General features: G+C 40.0%; 1 protein-coding gene across 1 annotated transcript; it reads left to right on the top strand.

The window, feature by feature from the left end:
- Positions 1-460: 460 nt before the first annotated feature.
- LOC115117538 (NACHT, LRR and PYD domains-containing protein 12-like) lies at positions 461-22212 on the top strand. Its single transcript, XM_065014852.1, is given in 15 exon segments — positions 461-597; positions 903-987; positions 1117-1345; positions 1724-1801; positions 1804-3484; positions 3766-3939; positions 6190-6363; positions 9424-9597; positions 15477-15650; positions 18016-18201; positions 20051-20224; positions 20653-20826; positions 21008-21054; positions 21440-21808; positions 21811-22212. Coding segments are annotated over 15 exon segments (3963 nt in total). The 5' UTR covers positions 461-529; the 3' UTR covers positions 21987-22212.
- Positions 22213-23657: the final 1445 nt, after the last annotated feature.

The following is a 23657-nucleotide window of genomic DNA, read 5'->3' as shown; positions in this document are numbered from 1 at the left end:
TAACAGGAATGTTGGTATCCTGTATATCTGACTGTGATATGTGGTTGTCTCCACCTAGATATCTATATATCCATTATTTAACAGGAATGTTGGTATCCCTGTATATCTGATCAGATATGTGGTTGTATCACCTAGATACATGTATCTATAGATAAATGCACTTACAGATGCCAAATCTAGTTCTCACAGCAGGAAAATAACAGCAAATGTGCATTTTTATATGGTTTGTAATCATGGGACATTGTTGTGGGTTGATCCATTTTACATCAAATCCAGTCTGACATTTTGAAGTGAAATTACAAATGTTAGAAGCCTTTATAAAGCCTGAGTGGATTCATCATTTATTTAAACAATAAAATAACATTTCCCAACATTTCTGAAAATGGATATATAGCTTTTTGGAATGAAACTCTTCTTCTGTTTCCCCATCTGAGCTCAGAGTAGATGAGAGATGTAATGTTTGTCTCTGTTGTGTTGAAGTCCAATCAAGCAGGAGAGACCAGCCTCCCCTGTACCCAGCTGTGTGTCCATGAAGAGTGACCGGTCTATGGGTGAACCTATATTCTTTAGAGAGGGAGACTTTTCTACTGAACAAAGGTAAGAAGAACTCATGGGTCCTGGTCAGTGAGTTAAACAACACTGTCTCTAGTCATTTCTCCTCCCATTTTCCCATTTATTGTTGTTGTTTTCATAATCCATAGGCTAATCATTTTGTCCATTTCCATAGTCCTAAAACAATATTAAACAAACACAACATTCCCTCCGTGTGTGTGTGTGTGTGTGTGTGTGTGTGTGTGTGTGTGTGTGTGTGTGTGTGTGTGTGTGTGTGTGTGTGTGTGTGTGTGTGTGTGTGTGTGTGTGTGTGTGTGTGTGTGTGCACTCCTTGGATATTTTGTCCACAGAAACCAACAGGAGAGATCAGAGTCAGAGATTCTCAGTGGTCAGTCTTCCCAGAGTCATCAAACAGACCTGGCCTCCATATTCAGTGTATGTGGTCCTGTTATGTACATTTGTTTTTGTTTACCTCAAGTAAAGTTGATCTGTCAATCATTCATTAATGTGTTAATGAGAAAGCATTTATTATCTTGCTTAACTTATTTACTTTATTTATTTCAGATGCTTGAAGAGAAAATTATGACATTTGTGAAGAACGAGCTGAAGATGTTCAAGAGGATTCTTAGTCCAGAACTCCCAGAAGGCTTTGAGAGTCAGAAGCAGGATAAGGAAGTGGTGGATGCTGAAGATGAGAAGCAGGAGAGCAGTGCCAGAGAGGGGGCTCTGAAGATCACACTGCACGTCCTGAGGAAAATGAACCAGATGGAGCTTGCTGACACACTGGAGAAATGTAAGATCTGTCTGCCTCATGTTGAATGCTGTTTTATAACATTTAAAAGCTGTAGCTAAAGTACAGCTAAAGTAGCTGTGTAACTCAATGATATTGTAGCAGCCTCAACACAACACCTAGTGACCTCATCAAGTAGCAGCAGGGATGTGTTGTGTTGATTAATTTAGAGAGAGAGAACATTAATAATACCATCAATAATACCAATAATAATATAATCAGTCACACCAGTCTGTAATGCATTATGAAAACATTTACACATTTATAAAGTCAGTTTAGAGAATACATTATTATAATTTACAACTTTATAACAGTCCTACAATACTGTAGACATTAAAACAGACGTAATATTAATATCCTCTGTGTTATTTCTGCATTCAGATGAGCTCGCTGTGATTTGCCAACGTGAACTCAAATCTAATCTAAAGAAGAAGTTTCAATGTGTATTTGAGGGGATCGCTAACAAGGAAACCCAACACTTCTCAATAAGATCTACACAGAGCTCTACATCACAGAGGGTGGAACAGGAGAGGTCAATAATGAACATGAGCTGAGACAGATTGAGACAACAACCAGGAAACAAGCAAGACCAGAGACTCCAATCAAATGTAACGACATCTTCAAACCCTTAACTGGACAAGACAAACGTATCAGAACTGTGCTGACAAAGGGAGTCGCTGGCATTGGAAAAACAGTCTCTGTGCAGAAGTTCATTCTGGACTGGGCTGAAGGAAAAGCAAATCAGGATGTCCAATTTGTATTTTCATTTCCTTTTCGGGAGCTGAATTTGATGAAATTGGAAAACACTTTCATTGAACTTCTCAATCACTTCTCAATGGAAACCAAACAATCAGGAATCTCCAACTACAACAAGTACAAAGTTCTGTTCATCTTTGATGGTCTGGATGAGTGCCGACTGCCCCTAGACTTCCAGAAGAACAAGATCTGTTGGGACGTCTCAGAGTCAACCTCAGTCGATGTTCTGCTGACAAATCTCATAAGGGGAAATCTGCTTCCCTCTGCTCTCCTCTGGATAACTACCCGACCTGCAGCAGCCAATAAGATCCCTTCATGGTGTGTTGACCAGGTGACAGAGGTACGAGGGTTCAATGACCCACAGAAGGAGGAGTACTTCAGGAAGAGATTCAGTGATGAGGACCTGGCCAGCAGAATCATCTCACACATAAAGACATCAAGGAGCCTCCACATCATGTGCCACATTCCAGTCTTCTGTTGGATTTCTGCAACAGTCCTTGAACACATGCTGAAACATAAGAGAGAAGAGATGCCCAAGACTCTGACTGAGATGTACGCACACCTTGTGGTGTTTCATACCAAACAGAAGAATGACAAGTATATTGGGAAAGAAGAGACAGGTCCACACTGGAATAAAGAGAGCATTCTGTCACTGGGAAAACTGGCTTTTCAACAGCTTGTGAAGGGCAATCTGATTTTCTATGAAGAAGACCTGATAGAGGCTGGCATTGATGTCAATGAAGCCTCAGTGTACTCAGGATTGTGCACACAGCTCTTTAAAGAGGAATGTGTGCTGTACCAGGACAAGGTGTACTGCTTTGTTCATCTGAGCATTCAGGAGTTTCTGGCTGCTGTATATGTGTTCCTCTCATTCATCAACAACAATGAGAATCTAATGGATGAACTGCAAATAAACGACAAGCCTGAAGTTACTGTCTTCAAGAGTGCTGTGGATAAAGCCTTACAAAGTGAGACGGGAAACCTGGACCTTTTCCTCCGCTTCCTTCTGGGCCTCTCACTGGAGTCCAATCAGAAGCACTTACGAGGTTTACTGACAAAGACAAGAAGCAGCTCACAGACCCACGAAGAAACAGTCGAGTACATCAAGGAGAAGATCGGGGAGGATCTCTCTCCAGAGAGGTGCATTAATCTGTTCCACTGTCTGAATGAACTGAATGACCATTCTCTAGTGGAGGAGATCCAAAGATACCTGAGCTCAGGAAGTGTCTCTAGACCCAACCTGTCACGTGCACAGTGGTCAGCTCTGGTCTTTGTGTTGCTGACCTCAGAAAAGGAGCTGGATGTGTTTGACCTGAAGAAATACTCCAGATCAGAGGAAGGTCTTCTGAGGCTGCTGCCAGTGGTCAAAGCCTCCAGAGCTGCTCTGTGAGTAAATAAAATGACATTTAAGAACTAATCATCAGGAAGAAATATTCATTATAAAATATTTATTATAATATGTATATAATATTATATTGAAAAACATATTGAATAAATTCATTGATTTTCACATTAGTATAACAATATGACCATACAATTCTAGGAGACGGAAGATGAATCTATATGTTGTTTGAGAGAATAAACCAAATGCATCTGCCATTGTCCTTCTACACTACTGGTGTTAAATGAACAGTGTGTTTGTGAAGTCATGATGATCTCTTTGTCAGGCTGTCAGGCTGTGGAGTCACAGAGGAAGGCTGTGCTTCTCTGGTCTCAGCTCTGAGGTCAAACCCCTCACACCTGAGAGAGCTGGATCTGAGTAACAATGACCTGAAGGATTCAGGAGTGAAGCTGCTCTCTGCTGGACTGGGGAATCCCCACTGTAAACTGGAGACTCTGAGGTCAGTATTATCAGATATGAAAGCACTTTATGCATGTAGTTCTCCCATTTGAAAAGTCGTAATTATTCGGTTATATTCACTTATAGTGTATTAAAGTAGTCATACGTTTAGTATTTGGTCCCATATTCCATGCCTGCAGTGATTACATCAAGCTTGTGATTCTACTAACTTGTTGAATTAATTTGCAGTTTGTCTTGGTTGTGTTTGGGATGTTTTTCCTAATAGAAACTGAATGGTGAATAATGTCCTGTCATTTTGGAGTCACTTCACTTGTATTGTCAGTAAGAATAGAAGATGTTTCTGAACACTTCTACATTCATGTGGATGCTACCATAATTATGAATTAATCGTGAATGATGATGAATGAGAAAGTTAGAGGTACAAACATCATACCCCCTCTGTTATTGGTAATGGTGAGAGGTTAGCATGTTTTGTTGTAGCCTCTGTTATTGGTAATGGTGAGAGGTTAGCATGTTTTGTTGTAGTCTCTGTTATTGGTAATGGTGAGAGGTTAGCATGTGTTGTTGTTGCCTCTGTTATTGGTAATGGTGAGAGGTTAGCATGTTTTGTTGTAGTCTCTGTTTTTGGTAATGGTGAGAGGTTAGCATGTTTTGTTGTTGCCTCTGTTATTGGTAATGGTGAGAGGTTAGCATGTTTTGTTGTATCCTCTGTTATTGGTAATGGTGAGAGGTTAGCATGTTTTGTTGTAGTCTCTGTTATTGGTAATGGTGAGAGGTTAGCATGTTTTGTTATAGCCTCTGTTATTGGTAATGGTGAGAGGTTAGCATGTTTTGTTGTAGTCTCTGTTATTGGTAATGGTGAGAGGTTAGCATGTTTTGTTGTAGTCTCTGTTATTGGTAATGGTGAGAGGTTAGCATGTTTTGTTGTAGCCTCTGTTAATGGTAATGGTGAGAGGTTAGCATGTTTTGTTGTAGCCTCTGTTAATGGTAATGGTGAGAGGTTAGCATGTTTTGTTGTAGACTCTGTTATTGGTAATGGTGAGAGGTTAGCATGTTTTGTTGTAGCCTCTGTTATTGGTAATGGTGAGAGGTTAGCATGTTTTGTTGTAGCCTCTGTTATTGGTAATGGTGAGAGGTTAGCATGTTTTGTTGTAGCCTCTGTTATTGGTAATGGTGAGAGGTTAGCATGTTTTGTTGTAGCCTCTGTTATTGGTAATGGTGAGTGGTTAGAATGTTTTGTTGTAGCCTCTGTTATTGGTAATGGTGAGAGGTTAGCATGTTTTGTTGTAGTCTCTGTTATTGGTAATGGTGAGAGGTTAGTATGTTTTGTTGTAGCCTCTGTTATTGGTAATGGTGAGAGGTTAGCATGTTTTGTTGTAGCCTCTGTTATTGGTAATGGTGAGAGGTTAGCATGTTTTGTTGTAGCCTCTGTAACTTTCTCACTCATTATTATTCATGATTCTTTAATGATTTTTCTTAATCATGACATCATCAGGATTAATTTATTATTGTTTAGAAACATGTTATCTACTCTCTTAGACAGAAAAGTTACTCCACTCATCATCCACCATTTTATTATTGGGCAAAACACAACCAAAAACACAACCAAAACAAACTGCAAATGCAACCAACGAGTTTACGAGAAAAAACTACATTTTTGACTATTTTAATACACTATGAGTGAATTGTTCAGAATACTTAAGACTTCTTCAAATGGGGAGACTGGAAACATAAAGTGTTTTCATTTTTAATAGTGAAACATATGTCTTAAAATACCCTCATATTAAAGGTGACATTATAAACTGTCACCTCATATGAAATATTTGACCTCAAATCCAAAATGTTGGAGAATAGAGCCACATTTAAAATGTTAGCTTCACTGTCTAAATAGATATGGTGTGGACTGTATACTCAATACAATCTAAATCTGATTCCTCACTGTCTAAATAGATATGGTGTGGACTGTATACTCAATACAATCTAAATCTGATTCCTCACTGTCTAAATAGATATGGTGTGGACTGTATACTCAATACAATCTAAATCTGATACCTCACTGTCTGTCTTCTGACTGATACTGCTTTTTAAACTGGTCTGGTCAGTCTACTATAATATTTGTACTTTACATGTTTCTATCTGCAGGTGATGATTTGATCATTTGTCATTTTTAATGATGATACATTAATTTACGAATAGATATGGAAGGTTCCATATGTTGAAAAATATACTGCCACTATTTTCACCACCAGAGAATATCAGTGTGGTTTTAATATGATTTGACTCTTTGCAGGCTGTCAGGCTGTGGAGTCACAGTGGAAGGCTGTGCTTCTCTGGTCTCAGCTCTGGAGTCAAACCCCTCACACCTGAGAGAGCTGGATCTGAGTAACAATGACCTGAAGGATTCAGGAGTTGAGCTGCTCTCTGATGGACTGGGGAATCCCCACTGTAAACTGGAGACTCTGAGGTCAGTATTCCTGTAGTTGGTCAACAAGTGATAACTGTTCACCAGATCCACATGTGTTTACCAGACACACATAGTCCACACCATATGTGTTTGGACAGTGAAGCTTACAGTTTAACATTTGTGTTTGTTGTGTTTGCAACCTTCCGGTTACTAGTCCAACGCTCTAACCACCCTGCCGCCCATTTGTCACTATGCTCCAGCATGTTGGATTTGAGAATGTTTCATATTAGGAGACAGTACAGAATGTCACCTTCTATTTAAAGGTACTCATACATATATATATTTTACTATTTAGAAATGAAACACTTTATGTATCTAGTTCTCCCATTTGAAAAAGTCTTAGTTATTTTGGATAAATTATTTTAGTCATAAGTTTAGTATTTGGTCCCATATTCCAAGCCTGCAGTGATTACATCAAGCTTGTGATTCTACTAACTTGTTGAATTAATTTGCAGTTTGTCTTGGTTGTGTTTTAGATGTTTTCCTAATAGAAACTGAATGGTGAATAATGTCCTGTCATTTTGGAGTCACTTCACTTGTATTGTCAGTAAGAATAGAAGATGTTTCTGAACACTTCTACATTCATGTGGATGCTACCATGATGATGAATAATCAGGAATGAATCGTGAATAATAATGATGAATGAGAAAGTTACAGAGGCACAAAGATCAGACCCCCTCTGTTATTGGCAATGGTGAGAGGTTAGTATGTTTTGTTGTAGCCTCTGTTATTGGTAATGGTGAGAGGTTAGTATGTTTTGTTGTAGCCTCTGTTATTGGTAATGGTGAGAGGTTAGTATGTTTTGTTGTAGCCTCTGTTATTGGTAATGGTGAGAGGTTAGCATGTTTTGTTGTAGCCTCTGTTATTGGTAATGGTGAGAGGTTAGTATGTTTTGTTGTAGTCTCTGTTATTGGTAATGGTGAGAGGTTAGTATGTTTTGTTGTAGTCTCTGTTATTGGTAATGGTGAGAGGTTAGCATGTTTTGTTGTAGCCTCTGTTATTGGTAATGGTGAGAGGTTAGCATGTTTTGTTGTAGCCTCTGTTATTGGTAATGGTGAGAGGTTAGTATGTTTTGTTGTAGTCTCTGTTATTGGTAATGGTGAGAGGTTAGTATGTTTTGTTGTAGTCTCTGTTATTGGTAATGGTGAGAGGTTAGCATGTTTTGTTGTAGCCTCTGTTATTGGTAATGGTGAGAGGTTAGCATGTTTTGTTGTAGCCTCTGTTATTGGTAATGGTGAGAGGTTAGCATGTTTTGTTGTAGCCTCTGTTATTGGTAATGGTGAGAGGTTAGCATGTTTTGTTGTAGCCTCTGTTATTGGTAATGGTGAGAGGTTAACATGTTTTGTTGTAGCCTCTGTTATTGGTAATGGTGAGAGGTTAGCATGTTTTGTTGTAGCCTCTGTTATTGGTAATGGTGAGAGGTTAGCATGTTTTGTTGTAGCCTCTGTTATTGGTAATGGTGAGAGGTTAGCATGTTTTGTTGTAGCCTCTGTTATTGGTAATGGTGAGAGGTTAGCATGTTTTGTTGTAGCCTCTGTTATTGTTCATGTAGGCTGTTGACTACTTTAATACTTTGAGTGAATTGGTCAGAATACTTATGACTTCTTCAAATAGGGGGACTAGATACATAAAGTGCTTTCATTTCTAAAGGTTGAATCAGATATGTATTCAATTATCCTCAAATAAAAGGTGACATTATATACTGTCAGGGTTTTCCTCTGGTGAAGTAGAGGAGGACCAATACGCAGCGTGGTTATATTGACTCATGTTTAATAAAAACAGATAAACATGAACACTACAAAACAATAAACGTGGAAAACCAAAAACAGCCCTATCTGGTGCAAAACACAGAGACAGGAACAATCACCCACAAACACACAGTGAAATCCAGGCTACCTAAGTATGATTCTCAATCAGAGACAACTAATGACACCTGCCTCTGATTGAGAACCATACTAGGCCGAAACATAGAAATACCCTAAACATAGAAAAACAAACATAGACTGCCCACCCACCTCACGCCCTGACCATACTAAATAAATACAAAGCAAAGGATATAAAGGTCAGAACGTGACATATACTGTCACCTCACATGAAACATTTAATCTGAAATCCAAAATGTTGGAGAATAGAGCCACATTTAAAATGTTAACTTCACTGTCTAAATAGATATGTTGTGGACTGTATACTCAATACAATCTAAATCTGATACCTCACTGTCTAAATAGATATGTTGTGGACTGTATACTCAATACAATCTAAATCTGATACCTCACTGTCTAAATAGATATGTTGTGGACTGTATACTCAATACAATCTAAATCTGATACCTCACTGTCTAAATAGATATGTTGTGGACTGTATACTCAATACAATCTAAATCTGATACCTCACTGTCTAAATAGATATGTTGTGGACTGTATACTCAATACAATCTAAATCTGATACCTCACTGTCTAAATAGATATGATGTGGACTGTATACTCAATACAATCTAAATCTGATACCTCACTGTCTAAATAGATATGATGTGGACTGTATACTCAGTACAATCTGAATCTGATACCTCACTGTCTAAATAGATACGGTGTGGACTGTATACTCAATACAATCTAAATCTGATACCTCACTGTCTAAATAGATATGATGTGGACTGTATACTCAGTACAATCTGAATCTGATACCTCACTGTCTAAATAGATATGATGTGGACTGTATACTCAGTACAATCTGAATCTGATACCTCACTGTCTAAATAGATATGGTGTGGACTGTATACTCAATACAATGTAAATCTGATACCTCACTGTCTAAATAGATATGGTGTGGACTGTATACTCAATACAATCTAAATCTGATACCTCACTGTCTGTCTTTTGAAAGATACTGCTTTTCAAACTGGTCTGGTCAGTCTACCGAAATATTTGTACTATACATGTTTCTATATATGTATGGCAGGTTTCAGGACACTGATATATCTGAATATGTTAAAACATTTACTGCCACTCTGTTCCCCACCAAAGAATATCAGTGTTTTTAAAATGATTTGACTCTTTGCAGGCTATCAGGCTGTCTAGTCACAGAGGAAGGCTGTGCTTCTCTGGTCTCAGCTCTGAGGTCAAACCCCTCACACCTGAGAGAGCTGGACCTGAGTAACAATAACCTGAAGGATTCAGGAGTGAAGCTGCTCTCTGCTGGACTGGGGAATCCCCACTGTAAACTGGAGACTCTGAGGTCAGTATTACCAGACACACATAGTCCACACCATATGTGTTTGGACAGTGAAGCCTACAGTTTTAAATGTGGTGCTTTGCTTCAGCATTTTGGATTTGAGATACAATGTTTCATATTAGGAGACAGTACAGAATGTCACCTTTTATTTGAGGGAATTCATACATATACAGTTGTGGCCAAAAGTTTTGAGAATGACACAAATAGTAATTTCAAAAAAGTTTGCTGCTTCTGTGTCTTTATATATTTTTGTCAGATGTTACTATGGAATAGTGAAGTATAATTACAAGCATTTCATAAGTGTCAAAGGCTTTTATTGACAATTACATGAAGTTGAAGCAAAGAGTCAATATTTGCAGTGTTGACCCTTCTTTTTCAAGACCTCTGCACTCTGCCCTGGCATGCTGTCAATTACCTTCTGGGCCACATCCTGACTGATGACAGCCCATTCTTGCATAATCAATGCATGGAGTTTGTCAGAATTTGTGGGTTTTTGTTTGTCCACCCGCCTCTTGAGGATTGACCACAAGTTCTCAATGGGATTAAGGTCTGGGGAGTTTCCTGGCCATGGACCCAAAATATTGATGTTTTGTTCCCTGAGCCACTTAGTTTTCACTTTTGCCTTATGACAACTTGCTCCATCATGCTGGAAATGGTATTGTTCGTCACCAAACTGTTCCTGGATGGTTGGAAGAAGTTGCTCTTGGAGGATGTGTTGGTACCATTCTTTATTCATGGCTGTGTTCTTAGGCAAAATTGTGAGTGATCCCACTCCCTTGGCTGAGAAGCAACCCCACACATGAATGGTCTCAGGATGCTTTACTGATGGCATGACACAGACTGATGGTAGCGCTCAACTTGTCTTCTCCGGACAAGCCTTTTTCCGGATGCCCCAAACAATCGGAAAGGGGATTCATCAGAGAAAATGACTTTACCCCAGTCCTCAGCAGTCCAATCCCTGTACCTTTTGGAGAATATCAGTCTGTCCCTGATGTTGTTCCTGGAGAGAAGTGTCCTCTTTGCTGCCCTTCTTGACACCAGGCCATCCTCCAAAAGTCTTCACCTCACTGTGCATGCAGATGCACTCACACTCGCCTGCTGCCATTCCTGAGCAAGCTCTGTACTGGTGGTGCCCCGATCCCGCAGCTGAATCAACTTTAGGAGACGGTCCTGGTGTTTGCTGGACTTTCTTGGGCACCCTGAAGCCTTCTTCACAACAATTGAACCGCTCTCCTTGAAGTTCTTGATGATCCGGTAAATGGTTGATTTAGGTGCAATCTTACTGGCAGCAATATCCTTGCCTGTGAAGGCCTTTTTGTGCAAAGCAATGATGACGACACAAGTTTCCTTGCAGGTAACCATGTTTGACAGAGGAAGAACAATGATTCCAAGCACCACCCTCCTTTTGAAGCTTCCAGTCTATAATTCGAACCTAATCAGCATGACAGAGTGATCTCCAGCCTTGTCCTTGTCAACACTCACACCTGTGTTAGCAAGAGAATCACTGACATGATGTCAGCTGGTCCTTTTGTGGCAGGGCTGAAATGCAGTGGAAATGTTTTTGGGGGGATTCAATTCATTAGCATGGCAAAGAGGGACTTTGTAATTAATTGCAGTTCATCTGATCACTCTTCATAACATTCTAGAGTATACGCAAATTGCCATCATACAAACTGAAGCATCAGACTTTGTGGATATTAATATTTGTGTCATTCTCAAAACGTTTTGCCACGACTGTATATTTTACAGTTTAGATATGAAAGCACTTTATGTATCTAAAGTCATCAAAAAAAGAAACATCCCTTTTTTTCAGGACCCTGTCTTTAAAAGATAATTTGTAAAAATGCAAATAACTTCACAGATCTTTATTGTAAAGGGTTTAAGCACTGTTTCCCGTGCTTGTTCAATGAACCATAAACAATTAATGAACATGCACCTGTGGGGCGGTCGTTTAGACACTAACAGCTTACAGACAGTAGGCAATTAAGGTCACAGTTATAAACACTTAGGACACTAAAGAGGTCTTTCTACTGACTCTGAAAAACACCAAAAGAAAGATGCCCAGGGTCCCTGCTCAGTTGCATGAACGTGCCTTAGGCATGCAGCAAGGAGGCATGAGGATTGCAGATGTGGCCATGGAAATAAATTGTGATGTCTGTACTGTGAGACACCTAAGACAGCGCTAAAGGGAGACAGGATGGACAGCTGATCGTCCTCGCAGTGGCAGAACACGTGTAACAACACCTGCGCAGGATCGGTACATCCGAACATGACACCTGCGGGACAGGTGCAGGATGGCAACAACAACTGCCCAAGTTACACCGGAACACACAATCCCTCCATCAGTGCTCAGATTGTCTGTAATAGGCTGAGAAAGGCTGGACTGAGGGCTAGTACACCTGTTGTGAAGCAGGTCCTCCCCAGACATCACTGGCAACAACGTCGCCTATGGGCACAAACCCACTGTCACTGGACCAGACAGGACTGGCAAAAAGTGCTCTTCACTGACGAGTCGTGGTTTTGTCTCACCAGGGGTGATGGTCGTATTTGCGTTTATCGTCGAAGGAATGAGCGTTACACAGAGGCCTGTACTCTGGAGCGGGATCGATTTGGAGGTGGAGGGTCCGTCATGGTCTGGGGCGGTGTGTCAGTATCATCGGACTGAGCTTGTTGTCATTGCAGGCGATCTCAACGCTGTGCGTTACAGGAAGACATCTTCCTCCCTCATGTGGTACCCTTCCTGCAGGCTCATCCTGACATGACCCTCCTTCATGACAATGCCACCAGCCATACTGCTTGTCCTGTGCGTGATTTCCTGCAAGACAGGAATGGCAGTGTTCTGCCATGGCCAGCGAAGAGCCAGGTTATCAATCCCATTGAGCAGATCTGGGACCTGTTGGATCGGAGGGTGAGGGCCATTCCCCCCAAAACATGTCCGGGAACTTGCAGGTGCCTTGGTGGAAGAGTGGGGTAACATCTCACAGCAAGAACTGGCAAATCTGGTCCAGTCCATGAGGAGGAGATGCATGGCAGTACATAATGCAGCTGGTGGCCACACCAGATACTGAATTACTTTTGATTTTGACCCCCCCTTTTTTCAGGGACACATTATTCCATTTCTGCTAGTCACATGTCTGCGGAACTTGTTCAGTTTATGTGTCAGTAGTTGAATGTTATGTTCATACAAATATTTACACATGAAGTTTTATTAAGTTTGCAGAAAATAAACGCAAATGACAGTGAGAGGACGTTTCATTTTTTGCTGAGTTTAGTGTTGGGTCACATATTCCATGCCTGCAGTGATTACATCAAGCTTGTGATTCTACAAACTTGTTGAAAGCATTTGCAGTTTGTCTTGGTTGTGTGTTGGGTGTTTTCCTAATAGAAACTGAATGGTGAATAATGTCCTGTCATTTTGGAGTCACTTCACTTGTATTGTCAGTAAGAATAGAAGATGTTTCTGAACACTTCTACATTCATGTGGATGCTACTAAAATTATGAATAAACATGAATGAATCGAGAATAATGATGAATGAGAAAGTTACTGAGCCACAAAGATCAGAATAAATGCTGACCCCCCCTGTTATTGGTAATGTTGAGAGGTTAGCATGTTTTGTTGTAGTCTCTGTTATTGGTAATGTTGAGAGGTTAGCATGTTTTGTTGTAGCCTCTGTTATTGGTAATGGTGAGAGGTTAACATGTTATGTTGTAGCCTCTGTTATTGGTAATGGTGAGAGGTTAGTATGTTTTGTTGTAGCCTCTGTTATTGGTAATGGTGAGAGGTTAGCATGTTTTGTTGTAGCCTCTGTTATTGGTAATGGTGAGAGGTTAGCATGTTTTGTTGTAGTCTCTGTTATTGTTAATGGTGAGAGGTTAGCATGTTTTGTTGTAGTCTCTGTTATTGGTAATGGTGAGAGGTTAGCATGTTTTGTTGTAGCCTCTGTTATTGGTAATGGTGAGAGGTTAGCATGTTTTGTTGTAGTCTCTGTTATTGGTAATGGTGAGAGGTTAGCATGTTTTGTTGTAGTCTCTGTTATTGGTAATGGTGAGAGGTTAGTATGTTTTGTTGTAGTCTCTGTTATTGGTAATGGTGAGAGGTTAGCATGTTTTGTTGTAGTCTCTGTTATTGGTAGTGGTGAGAGGTTAGCATGTTTTGTTGTAGTCTCTGTTACTGGTAATGGTGAGAGGTTAGCATGTTTTGTTGTAGCCTCTGTTATTGGTAATGGTGAGAGGTTAGTATGTTTTGTTGTATCCTCTGTTATTGGTAATGGTGAGAGGTTAGCATGTTTTGTTATAGCCTCTGTTATTGGTAATGGTGAGAGGTTAGCATGTTTTGTTGTATCCTCTGTTATTGGTAATGGTGAGAGGTTAGCATGTTTTGTTGTATCCTCTGTTATTGGTAATGGTGAGAGGTTAGCATGTTTTGTTGTAGCCTTGTTATTGGTAATGGTGAGAGGTTAGCATGTTTTGTTGTAGCCTCTGTTATTGGTAATGGTGAGAGGTTAGCATGTTTTGTTGTAGCCTCTGTTATTGGTAATGGTGAGAGGTTAGCATGTTTTGTTGTAGCCTCTGTTATTGGTAATGGTGAGAGGTTAGCATGTTTTGTTGTAGCCTCTGTTATTGGTAATGGTGAGAGGTTAGGTTTTGTTGTAGCCTCTGTTATTGGTAATGGTGAGAGGTTAGCATGTTTTGTTGTAGCCTCTGTTATTGGTAATGGTGAGAGGTTAGCATGTTTTGTTGTAGTCTGTTATTGGTAATGGTGAGAGGTTAGCATGTTTTGTTGTAGCCTCTGTTATTGGTAATGGTGAGAGGTTAGCATGTTTTGTTGTAGTCTCTGTTATTGGTAATGGTGAGAGGTTAGCATGTTTTGTTGTAGCCTCTGTTATTGGTAATGGTGAGAGGTTAACATGTTTTGTTGTAGCCTCTGTAACTTTCTCACTCATTATTATTCATGATTTTTCTTAATCATGGCATCATCAGGATTAATTTATTGTTGTTTAGAAACATGTTATCTACTCTCTTAGACAGAAAAGTTACTCCAGTCATCATCCACCATTTTATTATTGGGCAAAACACAACCAAAAACACAACCAAAACAAACTGCAAATGCAACCAACGAGTTTACGACCAAATACTAAACTTTTGACTACTTTAATACACTATAAATAAATTGGTCAGATTACTTATGACTTCTTCTAATGGGGAGACTGGAAACATAAAGTGTTTTCATTTTTAATCGTGAAACACATATGTATTAAAATTTCCTCAAATAAATATATTCCTCATATGAAACATTTGATCTGAAATCCAACATGTTTGAGTGTTTTGTCACATTTAAAATGTCAGTTTCACTGTCTAAATAGATATGGTGTGGACTGTATACTCAATACAATCTAAATCTGATACTTCACTGTCTAAATAGATATGGTGTGGACTGTTTACTCAATACAATCTAAATCTGATTCCTCACTGTCTAAATAGATATGGTGTGGACTGTATACTCAATACAATCTAAATCTGATACCTTACTGTCTAAATAGATATGGTGTGGACTGTTTACTCAATACAATCTAAATCTGATTCCTCACTGTCTAAATAGATATGATGTGGACTGTTTACTCAATACAGTCTAAATATGATACCTCACTGTCTGTCTTTTGACTGATACTCCATTTTAAACTGGTCTGGTCAGTCTACTATAATATTTGTACTTTACATGTTTCTATCCTCAGGTAATGATTTGATCATTTGTCATTTTTAATGATGATACATTAATTTACGAATAGATATGGAAGGTTCCATATGTTGAAAAAATATACTGCCACTATTTTCACCACCAAAGAATAGCAGTGTGATTTGAAAATTATTTGACTCTTTGCAGGCTGTCAGGCTGTCTAGTCACAGAGAAAGGCTGTGCTTCTCTGGTCTCAGCTCTGGAGTCAAACCCCTCACACCTGAGAGAGCTGGATCTGAGTAACAATGACCTGAAGGATTCAGGAGTTGAGCTGCTCTCTGATGGACTGGGGAATCCCCACTGTAAACTGGAGACTCTGAGGTCAGTATTCCTGTAGTTGGTCAACAAGTGATAACTGTTCACCAGATCCACATGTGTTTACCAGACACACATAGTCCACACCATATGTGTTTGGACAGTGAAGCTTACAGTTTTAAATGTGGTGCTTTGATCCAGCATTTTGGATTTGAGGTAGAATGTTTCATATTAGGAGACAGTACAGAATGTCACCTTTTATTTAAAGGTATTTTCATACAAATATATTTTACAGTTTGTAAATTAAAACACTTTATCTATCTAGTTCTCCCATTTGAAAAAGTAATAATATTTTGGATAAATTATTTTTGTCAAAAGTTTAGTATTTGGTCCCATATTCCATGTCTGCAGTGATTACATCAAGCTTGTTATTCTACTAACTTGAATGAATTTGCAGTTTGTCTTGGTTGTGTTTTGGATGATGTATTTCCTAATAGAAACTGAATGGTGAATAATGTCCTGTCATTTTGGAGTCAATTCACTTGTATTGTCAGTAAGAATAGAAGATGTTTCTGGACACTTCTACATTCATGTGGATGCTACTATGATTATGAATAATAATGAATGAGTCTTGAATGATGATGAATGAGAAAGTTACAGAGGCACAAAGATCAGACCCACTCTGTTATTGGTAATGGTGAGAGGTTAGCATGTTTTGTTGTAGCCTCTGTTATTGGTAATGGTGAGAGGTTAGCATGTTTTGTTGTATCCTCTGTTATTGGTAATGGTGAGAGGTTAGCATGTTTTGTTGTAGTCTCTGTTATTGGTAATGGTGAGAGGTTAGCATGTTTTGTTGTAGCCTCTGTTATTGGTAATGGTGAGAGGTTAGCATGTTTTGTTGTACCATCTGTAACTGTCACACTCATTATTATTCATGATTCAGTCATGATTTGTATTAATCATGGCATCATCAGGATTAGTTTAGTAGTGCTTAGAAAGATGTTATCTACTCAGACAGAAAATTACTCCAGTCATCAATCACAATTGTTTTAATGAACAAAAATAACCCAAAACAACCAAAACAAACTGTAGATGTAACAAACGAGTTTGTCACGACTTCCGACGAGGTCGGTCCCTCTCCTTGTTCGGTGGTCGACGTCACCGGCCTTCTAGCCATCGCCGATCCACTTTTCATTTTCCATTTGTTTTGTCTTTGTTTTACACAGCTGGTTTCATTTCCGCAATTACATGTTCATTATTTAACCCTCTTTTCCCCCTTTGTTTTTGTGCGTGATTGTTTTCTGTCTGTTCGGTCTGTTATTGTGGGCTCGGTATTACGACATGTTATTGGAATATTTGAGTAAAGTTACTTGTGTTACTCATCTCTGCTGTCCTGCGCCTGACTCCTCTGCACCAGCTTCACCCAGACCATTACAGGGACACATCTCTGCTGTCCTGCGCCTGACTCCTCTGCACCAGCTTCACCCAGACCATTACAGGGACACATCTCTGCTGTCCTGCGCCTGACTCCTCTGCACCAGCTTCACCCAGACCATTACAGAGACACATCTCTGCTGTCCTGACTCCTCTGCACCAGCCTCACCCAGACCATTACAGAGACACATCTCTGCTGTCCTGCGCCTGACTCCTCTGCACCAGCTTCACACAGACCATTACAGAGTTTCAGTCACAAGCTTGATGAAGTCATTGCGTTCAAGGAATATCGGACCAAATACTCAACTTTTGACTATTTTAATACACTGAAAGTTAATTGGTCAGAATATTTATGACTTCTTCAAATGGGGGACTAGATACATAAAGTGCTTTAATTTCTAAATGGTGAAACAGATATGTATTAAAATATCCTCAAATAAAAGATGACATTATAAACTGTCACCTCATATGAAACATTTGACCTGAAATCCAAAATGTTGGAGAATAGAGCCACATTTGAAATGTCAGCTTCACTGTCTAAATAGATATGGTGTGGACTGTATACTCAATACAATCTAAATCTGATACCTCACTGTCTGTCTTTTGACTGATACTGCTTTTTAAACTGGTCTGGTCAGTCTACTCAAATATTTGTTAATATGCATCTGTCTATCTACAAGCAATACTTGGAAAATGTGTCACTTATAATAATGATACATTCATAAATGAATAGATATGGCAGGTTTCAGGACACTGATATATCTGAACATTAAAAAAATATATACTGTTCCATTCTTCACCTCCAAAGAATAGCAGTGTGATTTTAATATGATTTGACTCGGCAGGCTGTCAGGCTGTCTAGTCACAGAGGAAGGCTGTGCTTCTCTGGTCTCAGCTCTGAGGTCAAACCCAACACATTATTTGTGGACTGGTTACAGTGTAAGCAGGGAAAGCTGAGTGTAACATTTTAATACAACCTGTCTGTCATTGTATTTCTTCTGTGTTTCAGACTCACTGGCTGTAAAATCAGAAACACATCCTGTAAAGTGTTGGCCTCAGTTCTCAGTTCAAACCCCTCACACCTGAGAGAGCTGGATCTGAGTAACAATGACCTGAAGGATTCAGGAGTGAAGCTGCTCTCTGCTGGACTGGGGAATCCCCACTGTAAACTGGAGACTCTGAGGTCAGTATTCCTGTAGTTGGTCAACAAGTGATAACTGTTCACCAGATCCACATGTGTTTACCAGACACACATAGTCCACACCATATGTGCATACCTGTGTTACTGTTTAAATATGAATAGTGAATAATGACGAATAAAAAAGTTATAGAGACACAAAGATCAGAATAAATGCTAAACTCCTCTGTTATTGGTAATGTTGAGAGGTTATAATGTTTTGTTGTAGTTTCTGTTATTGGTAATGGTGAGAGGTTAGTATGTTTTGTTGTAGTCTCTGTTATTGGTAATGGTGAGAGGTTAGCATGTTTTGTTGTAGCCTCTGTTATTGGTAATGGTGAGAGGTTAGTATGTTTTGTTGTAGTCTCTGTTATTGGTAATGGTGAGAGGTTAGCATGTTTTGTTGTAGCCTCTGTTATTGGTAATGGTGAGAGGTTAGCATGTTTTGTTGTAGCCTCTGTTATTGGTAATGGTGAGATGTTAGCATGTTTTGTTGTAGCCTCTGTTATTGGTAATGGTGAGAGGTTAGCATGTTTTGTTGTAGCCTCTGTTATTGGTAATGGTGAGAGGTTAGCATGTTTTGTTGTAGCCTCTGTTATTGGTAATGCTGAGAGGTTAGCATGTTTTGTTGTAGCATCTGTAACTGTCACACTCATTATTATTCATGATTCAGTCATGATTTGTATTAATCATGGCATCATCAGGATTAGTTTAGTAGTGCTTAGAAAGATGTTATCTACTCAGACAGAAAATTACTCCAGTCATCAATCACAATTGTTTTAATGAACAAAAATAACCCAAAACAACCAAAACAAACTGTAGATGTAACAAACGAGTTTGTCACGACTTCCGACGAGGTCGGTCCCTCTCCTTGTTCGGTGGTCGACGTCACCGGCCTTCTAGCCATCGCCGATCCACTTTTCATTTTCCATTTGTTTTGTCTTTGTTTTACACAGCTGGTTTCATTTCCGCAATTACATGTTCATTATTTAACCCTCTTTTCCCCCTTTGTTTTTGTGCGTGATTGTTTTCTGTCTGTTCGGTCTGTTATTGTGGGCTCGGTATTACGACATGTTATTGGAATATTTGAGTAAAGTTACTTGTGTTACTCATCTCTGCTGTTCTGCGCCTGACTCCTCTGCACCAGCTTCACCCAGACCATTACAGGGACACATCTCTGCTGTCCTGCGCCTGACTCCTCTGCACCAGCTTCACACAGACCATTACAGAGTTTCAGTCACAAGCTCGATGAAGTCATTGCGTTCAAGGAATATCGGACCAAATATGCATAAAGTGTTTTCATTTTTAATGGTGAAACAGATATGTATTAAAATACCCTCAAATTAAAGGTGACATTATATACTGTCACCTCATATGAAACATTTGATCTGAAATCCAAAATGCTGGAGTATAGAGCCACATTTAAAATGTTAGCTTCACTGTCTAAATAGATATGGTGTGGACTGTATACTCAATACAATCTGAATCTGATACCTCACTGTCTAAATAGATATGGTGTGGACTGTATACTCAATACAATCTAAATCTGATACCTCACTGTCTAAATAGATATGGTGTGGACTGTATACTCAATACAATCTACATCTGATACCTCACTGTCTGTCTTCTGACTGATACTGATTTTTAAACTGGTCTGGTCAGTCTACTCACATATTTGTTAATATGCATCTTTCTATCTACAAGCAATACTTGGAAAATGTGTCATTTCTAGGCCTCTCTGGTCTGAGGCTAAACCCAACACGTTATTTGTGCACAGGTTACAGTGTAAGCAGAGAAAGCTAAGCGAAATATTTTAATACATCCTGTCTGTCATTGTATTTCTTCTGTGTTTCAGACTCACTGTCTATAAACTCACAGACACATCCTGTGAAGTGTTGGCCTCAGTTCTCATTTCAAACCCCTCACACCTGAGAGAGCTGGATCTGAGTAACAATGACCTGAAGGATTCAGGAGTGAAGCTGCTCTCTGATGGACTGGGGAATCCCCACTGTAAACTGGAGACTCTGAGGTCAGTATTCCTGTAGTTGGTCAACAAGTGATAACTGTTCACCAGATCCACATGTGTTTACCAGACACACATAGTCCACACCATATGTGTTTGAGGTCAGTATAATATATATTGTGGACTGTATACTCAATACAATCTAAATCTGATACCTCACTGTCTAAATAGATATGGTGTGGACTGTATACTCAATACAATATAAATCTGATACCTCACTGTCTGTCTTTTGACTGATACTGCTTTTAAACTGGTCTGGTCAGTCTACTATAATATTTATACTATACATGTTTCTATCTGCAGGCAATACTTTGATCATTTGTCATTTTTAATGATACATTAATTTATGAATAGATATGGAAGGTTTCAGGACACTGATATATCTGAATATGTTGAATATCAGTGTGGTTTTAATATGATTTGACTCTTTGCAGGCTGTCACGCTGTCTAGTCACAGAGGAAGGCTGTGCTTCTCTGGCCTCAGCTCTGAGGTCAAACCCCTCACACCTGAGAGAGCTGGACCTGAGCTACAATCACCCAGGAGACTCAGGAGTCAGACTGCTCTCTGCTGGACTGGAGGATCCACACTGCAGACTGGAGAAACTCAAGTATGTAGAGGGTTTATGTCAATGTTCATATCAGACATGTTTGACTTATCAGGCTAGTTAAGACAAACATTCTGACCACCACTTGGATAAAGTTATATGATGAGTGTGTGTGTGTGTGTGTGTGTGTGTGTGTTTAGGTGTATCCCTCAATGACTGTCTGTTCTTCTGCTTACCGCTACAGTGTGGAACATGGTGGAGAGTACACAATGAAACCTGGGCTTACAAAATGTGAGTGTTGACTGAATGTTACTAAGAATAAGTCTTAATTCAAGTTAAGTCAAAGTCAAAGACCACCATCATTAATTACTTACTTGGTCATATTAAATATCAGCTGTAGATCTACAGAAGCAGAAATCAGGGACACCAAAGTTTACAAAGAGTTGCTTTGACTGTGTGTGTGTGTGTGTGTGTGTGTGTGTGTAATTAATGGGAATCAGTGTGTTTTATATTACCATACAGTATAACATATGATCATTCAACAAGTCTCAAGTTACCTTAACTTCTCCTTTTGATACCTAGAAACATCTACATTAAATGAATTAGTGAAAAGTGAGTTAACATTCTAATGTGAATGATGATGATTTCTAATATTGTGTCTGGTTTCATCCATCAGATGTCTGTGATCTCACACTGGACCCAAACACAGGAAACAGACTCCTCTCTCTGTCTGAGGAGAACAGAAAGGTGACATGTAGGACAGAGGAGCAGCCATATCCTGATCACCCAGAGAGATTTGAGGACTGTAGGCAGGTGCTGTGTAGAGAGGGTCTGACTGGGCGCTGTTACTGGGAGGTAGATTGGAATGGGAGAAGGGCTGATATAGGAGTGACATATAAAGGAATCAACAGGAGAGGAAGGGTTGAGGACTGTAGTCTTGGATACAATGACAAGTCCTGGAGTCTGGACTGCTCTGACTACAGTTATATTGCCTGTCACAATAATAATGACACTACCATAGATGTCCCCTCCTCCAGCTTCCACAGAGTGTGTATCTGGACTGGCCAGCCGGCACTCTGTCCTTGTACAGAGTCTCCTCTGACACACTGACCCACCTCCACACATTCACCTCCACGTTCACTGAGCCACTCTATCCAGGGTTTAGGGTTCATGATGATACCTCAGTGTCCCTGTGTCAGGTGGTCCCTGTGTCAAACACATGATGTTTCACTCTAATCATGGTCATGTTCAGTAAGACACCCTGGAGCAACAATGTAGAATATCTTTCTAGTGTGTAAACATATGATTGTATATATTCATGAATAAACACCATTGAAGTTGAAAGACATTGTCAACTAGAGTCATTCATTAATATAATGAATCACCACACTGAGTTGTTAAAACAGGTTTCATTTACAAATCACTGATCTTGTTGTTTTTTTCTCCCCAATTTCATGGTTTCCAAGTAGTTATAGTCTTGTCTCATCGCTGCAACTCCCATACGGACCAGACACCTAGGTATTTGTAGTTGTCCACATATTCTAAGTCAGAACCATCCCGAGTAGTGATGCTAGTCGGGCGGGCGGGCGGGCGGGCGGGTGTGGGCAGCGATCGGTTGAAGAGCATGCATTTAGTTTTACTTACATTTAAGAGCAGTTGGAGGCCACGAAAGGAGAGTTGTATGGCATTGAAGCTTGTCTGGAGGTTAGTTAACACAGTGTCCAAGGAGGGGCCAGAAGTATACAGAATGGTGTCGTCTACGTAGAGGTGGATCAGAGAATCACCAGCAGCAAGAGCGACATCATTGATGTATACAGAGAAAAGAGTCGGCCCGAGAATTGAACCCTGTGGCACCCCCATAGAGACTGCCAGAGGTCCGGACAACAGGCCTTCCGATTTGACACACTGAACTCTATCGGAGAAGTAGTTGGTGAACCAGGCGAGGCAGTCATTTGAGACACTGAACTCTATCGGAGAAGTAGTTGGTGAACCAGGCGAGGCAGTCATTTGAGACACTGAACTCTATCGGAGAAGTAGTTGGTGAACCAGGCGAGGCAGTCATTTGAGACACTGAACTCTATCGGAGAAGTAGTTGGTGAACCAGGCGAGGCAGTCATTTGACACACCAAGGCTGTTGAGTCTGCCGATCAGAATGTTGTGATTGACAGAGTCGAAAGCCTTGGCCTGGTCGATGAATACGGCTGCACAGTAATGTCCCTTATCGATAGCGGTTATGATATCATTTAGGACCTTGAGCGTGGCTGAGGTGCACCCATGACCAACTCCGACGCCAGAAGGTAATGTGGGATTCGAAATGGTTGTTGATCTGTTTGTTAACTTGGCAGGGTAGGATAGATATAGGTCTGTAACAGTTTGGGTCTAGGGTGTCTCCCCCTTTGAAGAGGGGGATGACCGTGGCAGCTTTCCAATCTTTAGGGATATCAGATGATACGAAAGAGAGGTTGAACATGCTTGTAATAGGGGTTGCAACAATTGCGGTGGATAATTTTAGAAAGAGAGGGTCCAGATTGTGAAGGAGAAATGGGTGAAGGAGAAATGGGGGAGGCTTGGGAAAGTTGCTGTGCGGGGTGCAGAGCTGTTGACCGGGGTAGGGGTAGCCAGGTGGACAGCATGGCCAGCCGTAGAAAAATGCTTATTGAAATTCTCAATTATGGTAGATTTATCGTGTCAGTGTTTCCTAGCCTCAGAGCAGTGAGCAGCTGGGAGGAGGTGCTCTTATTCTCCATGTACTTTACAGTGTCCCAGAACTTTTGGGAATTTATGGTACAGGATGCAAATTTCTGCTTGAAAAAGCTAACCTTTGCTTTCCTAACTGCCTGTGTATATTGGTTCCAAACTTCCCTGAACAGTTACATATCGTGGGGGCCAACTAC

This window comes from Oncorhynchus nerka, unplaced genomic scaffold (genome assembly GCF_034236695.1).
Source record: "Oncorhynchus nerka isolate Pitt River unplaced genomic scaffold, Oner_Uvic_2.0 unplaced_scaffold_2017, whole genome shotgun sequence".
NCBI classification, from domain to species: domain Eukaryota; kingdom Metazoa; phylum Chordata; class Actinopteri; order Salmoniformes; family Salmonidae; genus Oncorhynchus; species Oncorhynchus nerka.
This window is presented reverse-complemented; position numbering and strand designations above follow the sequence as displayed.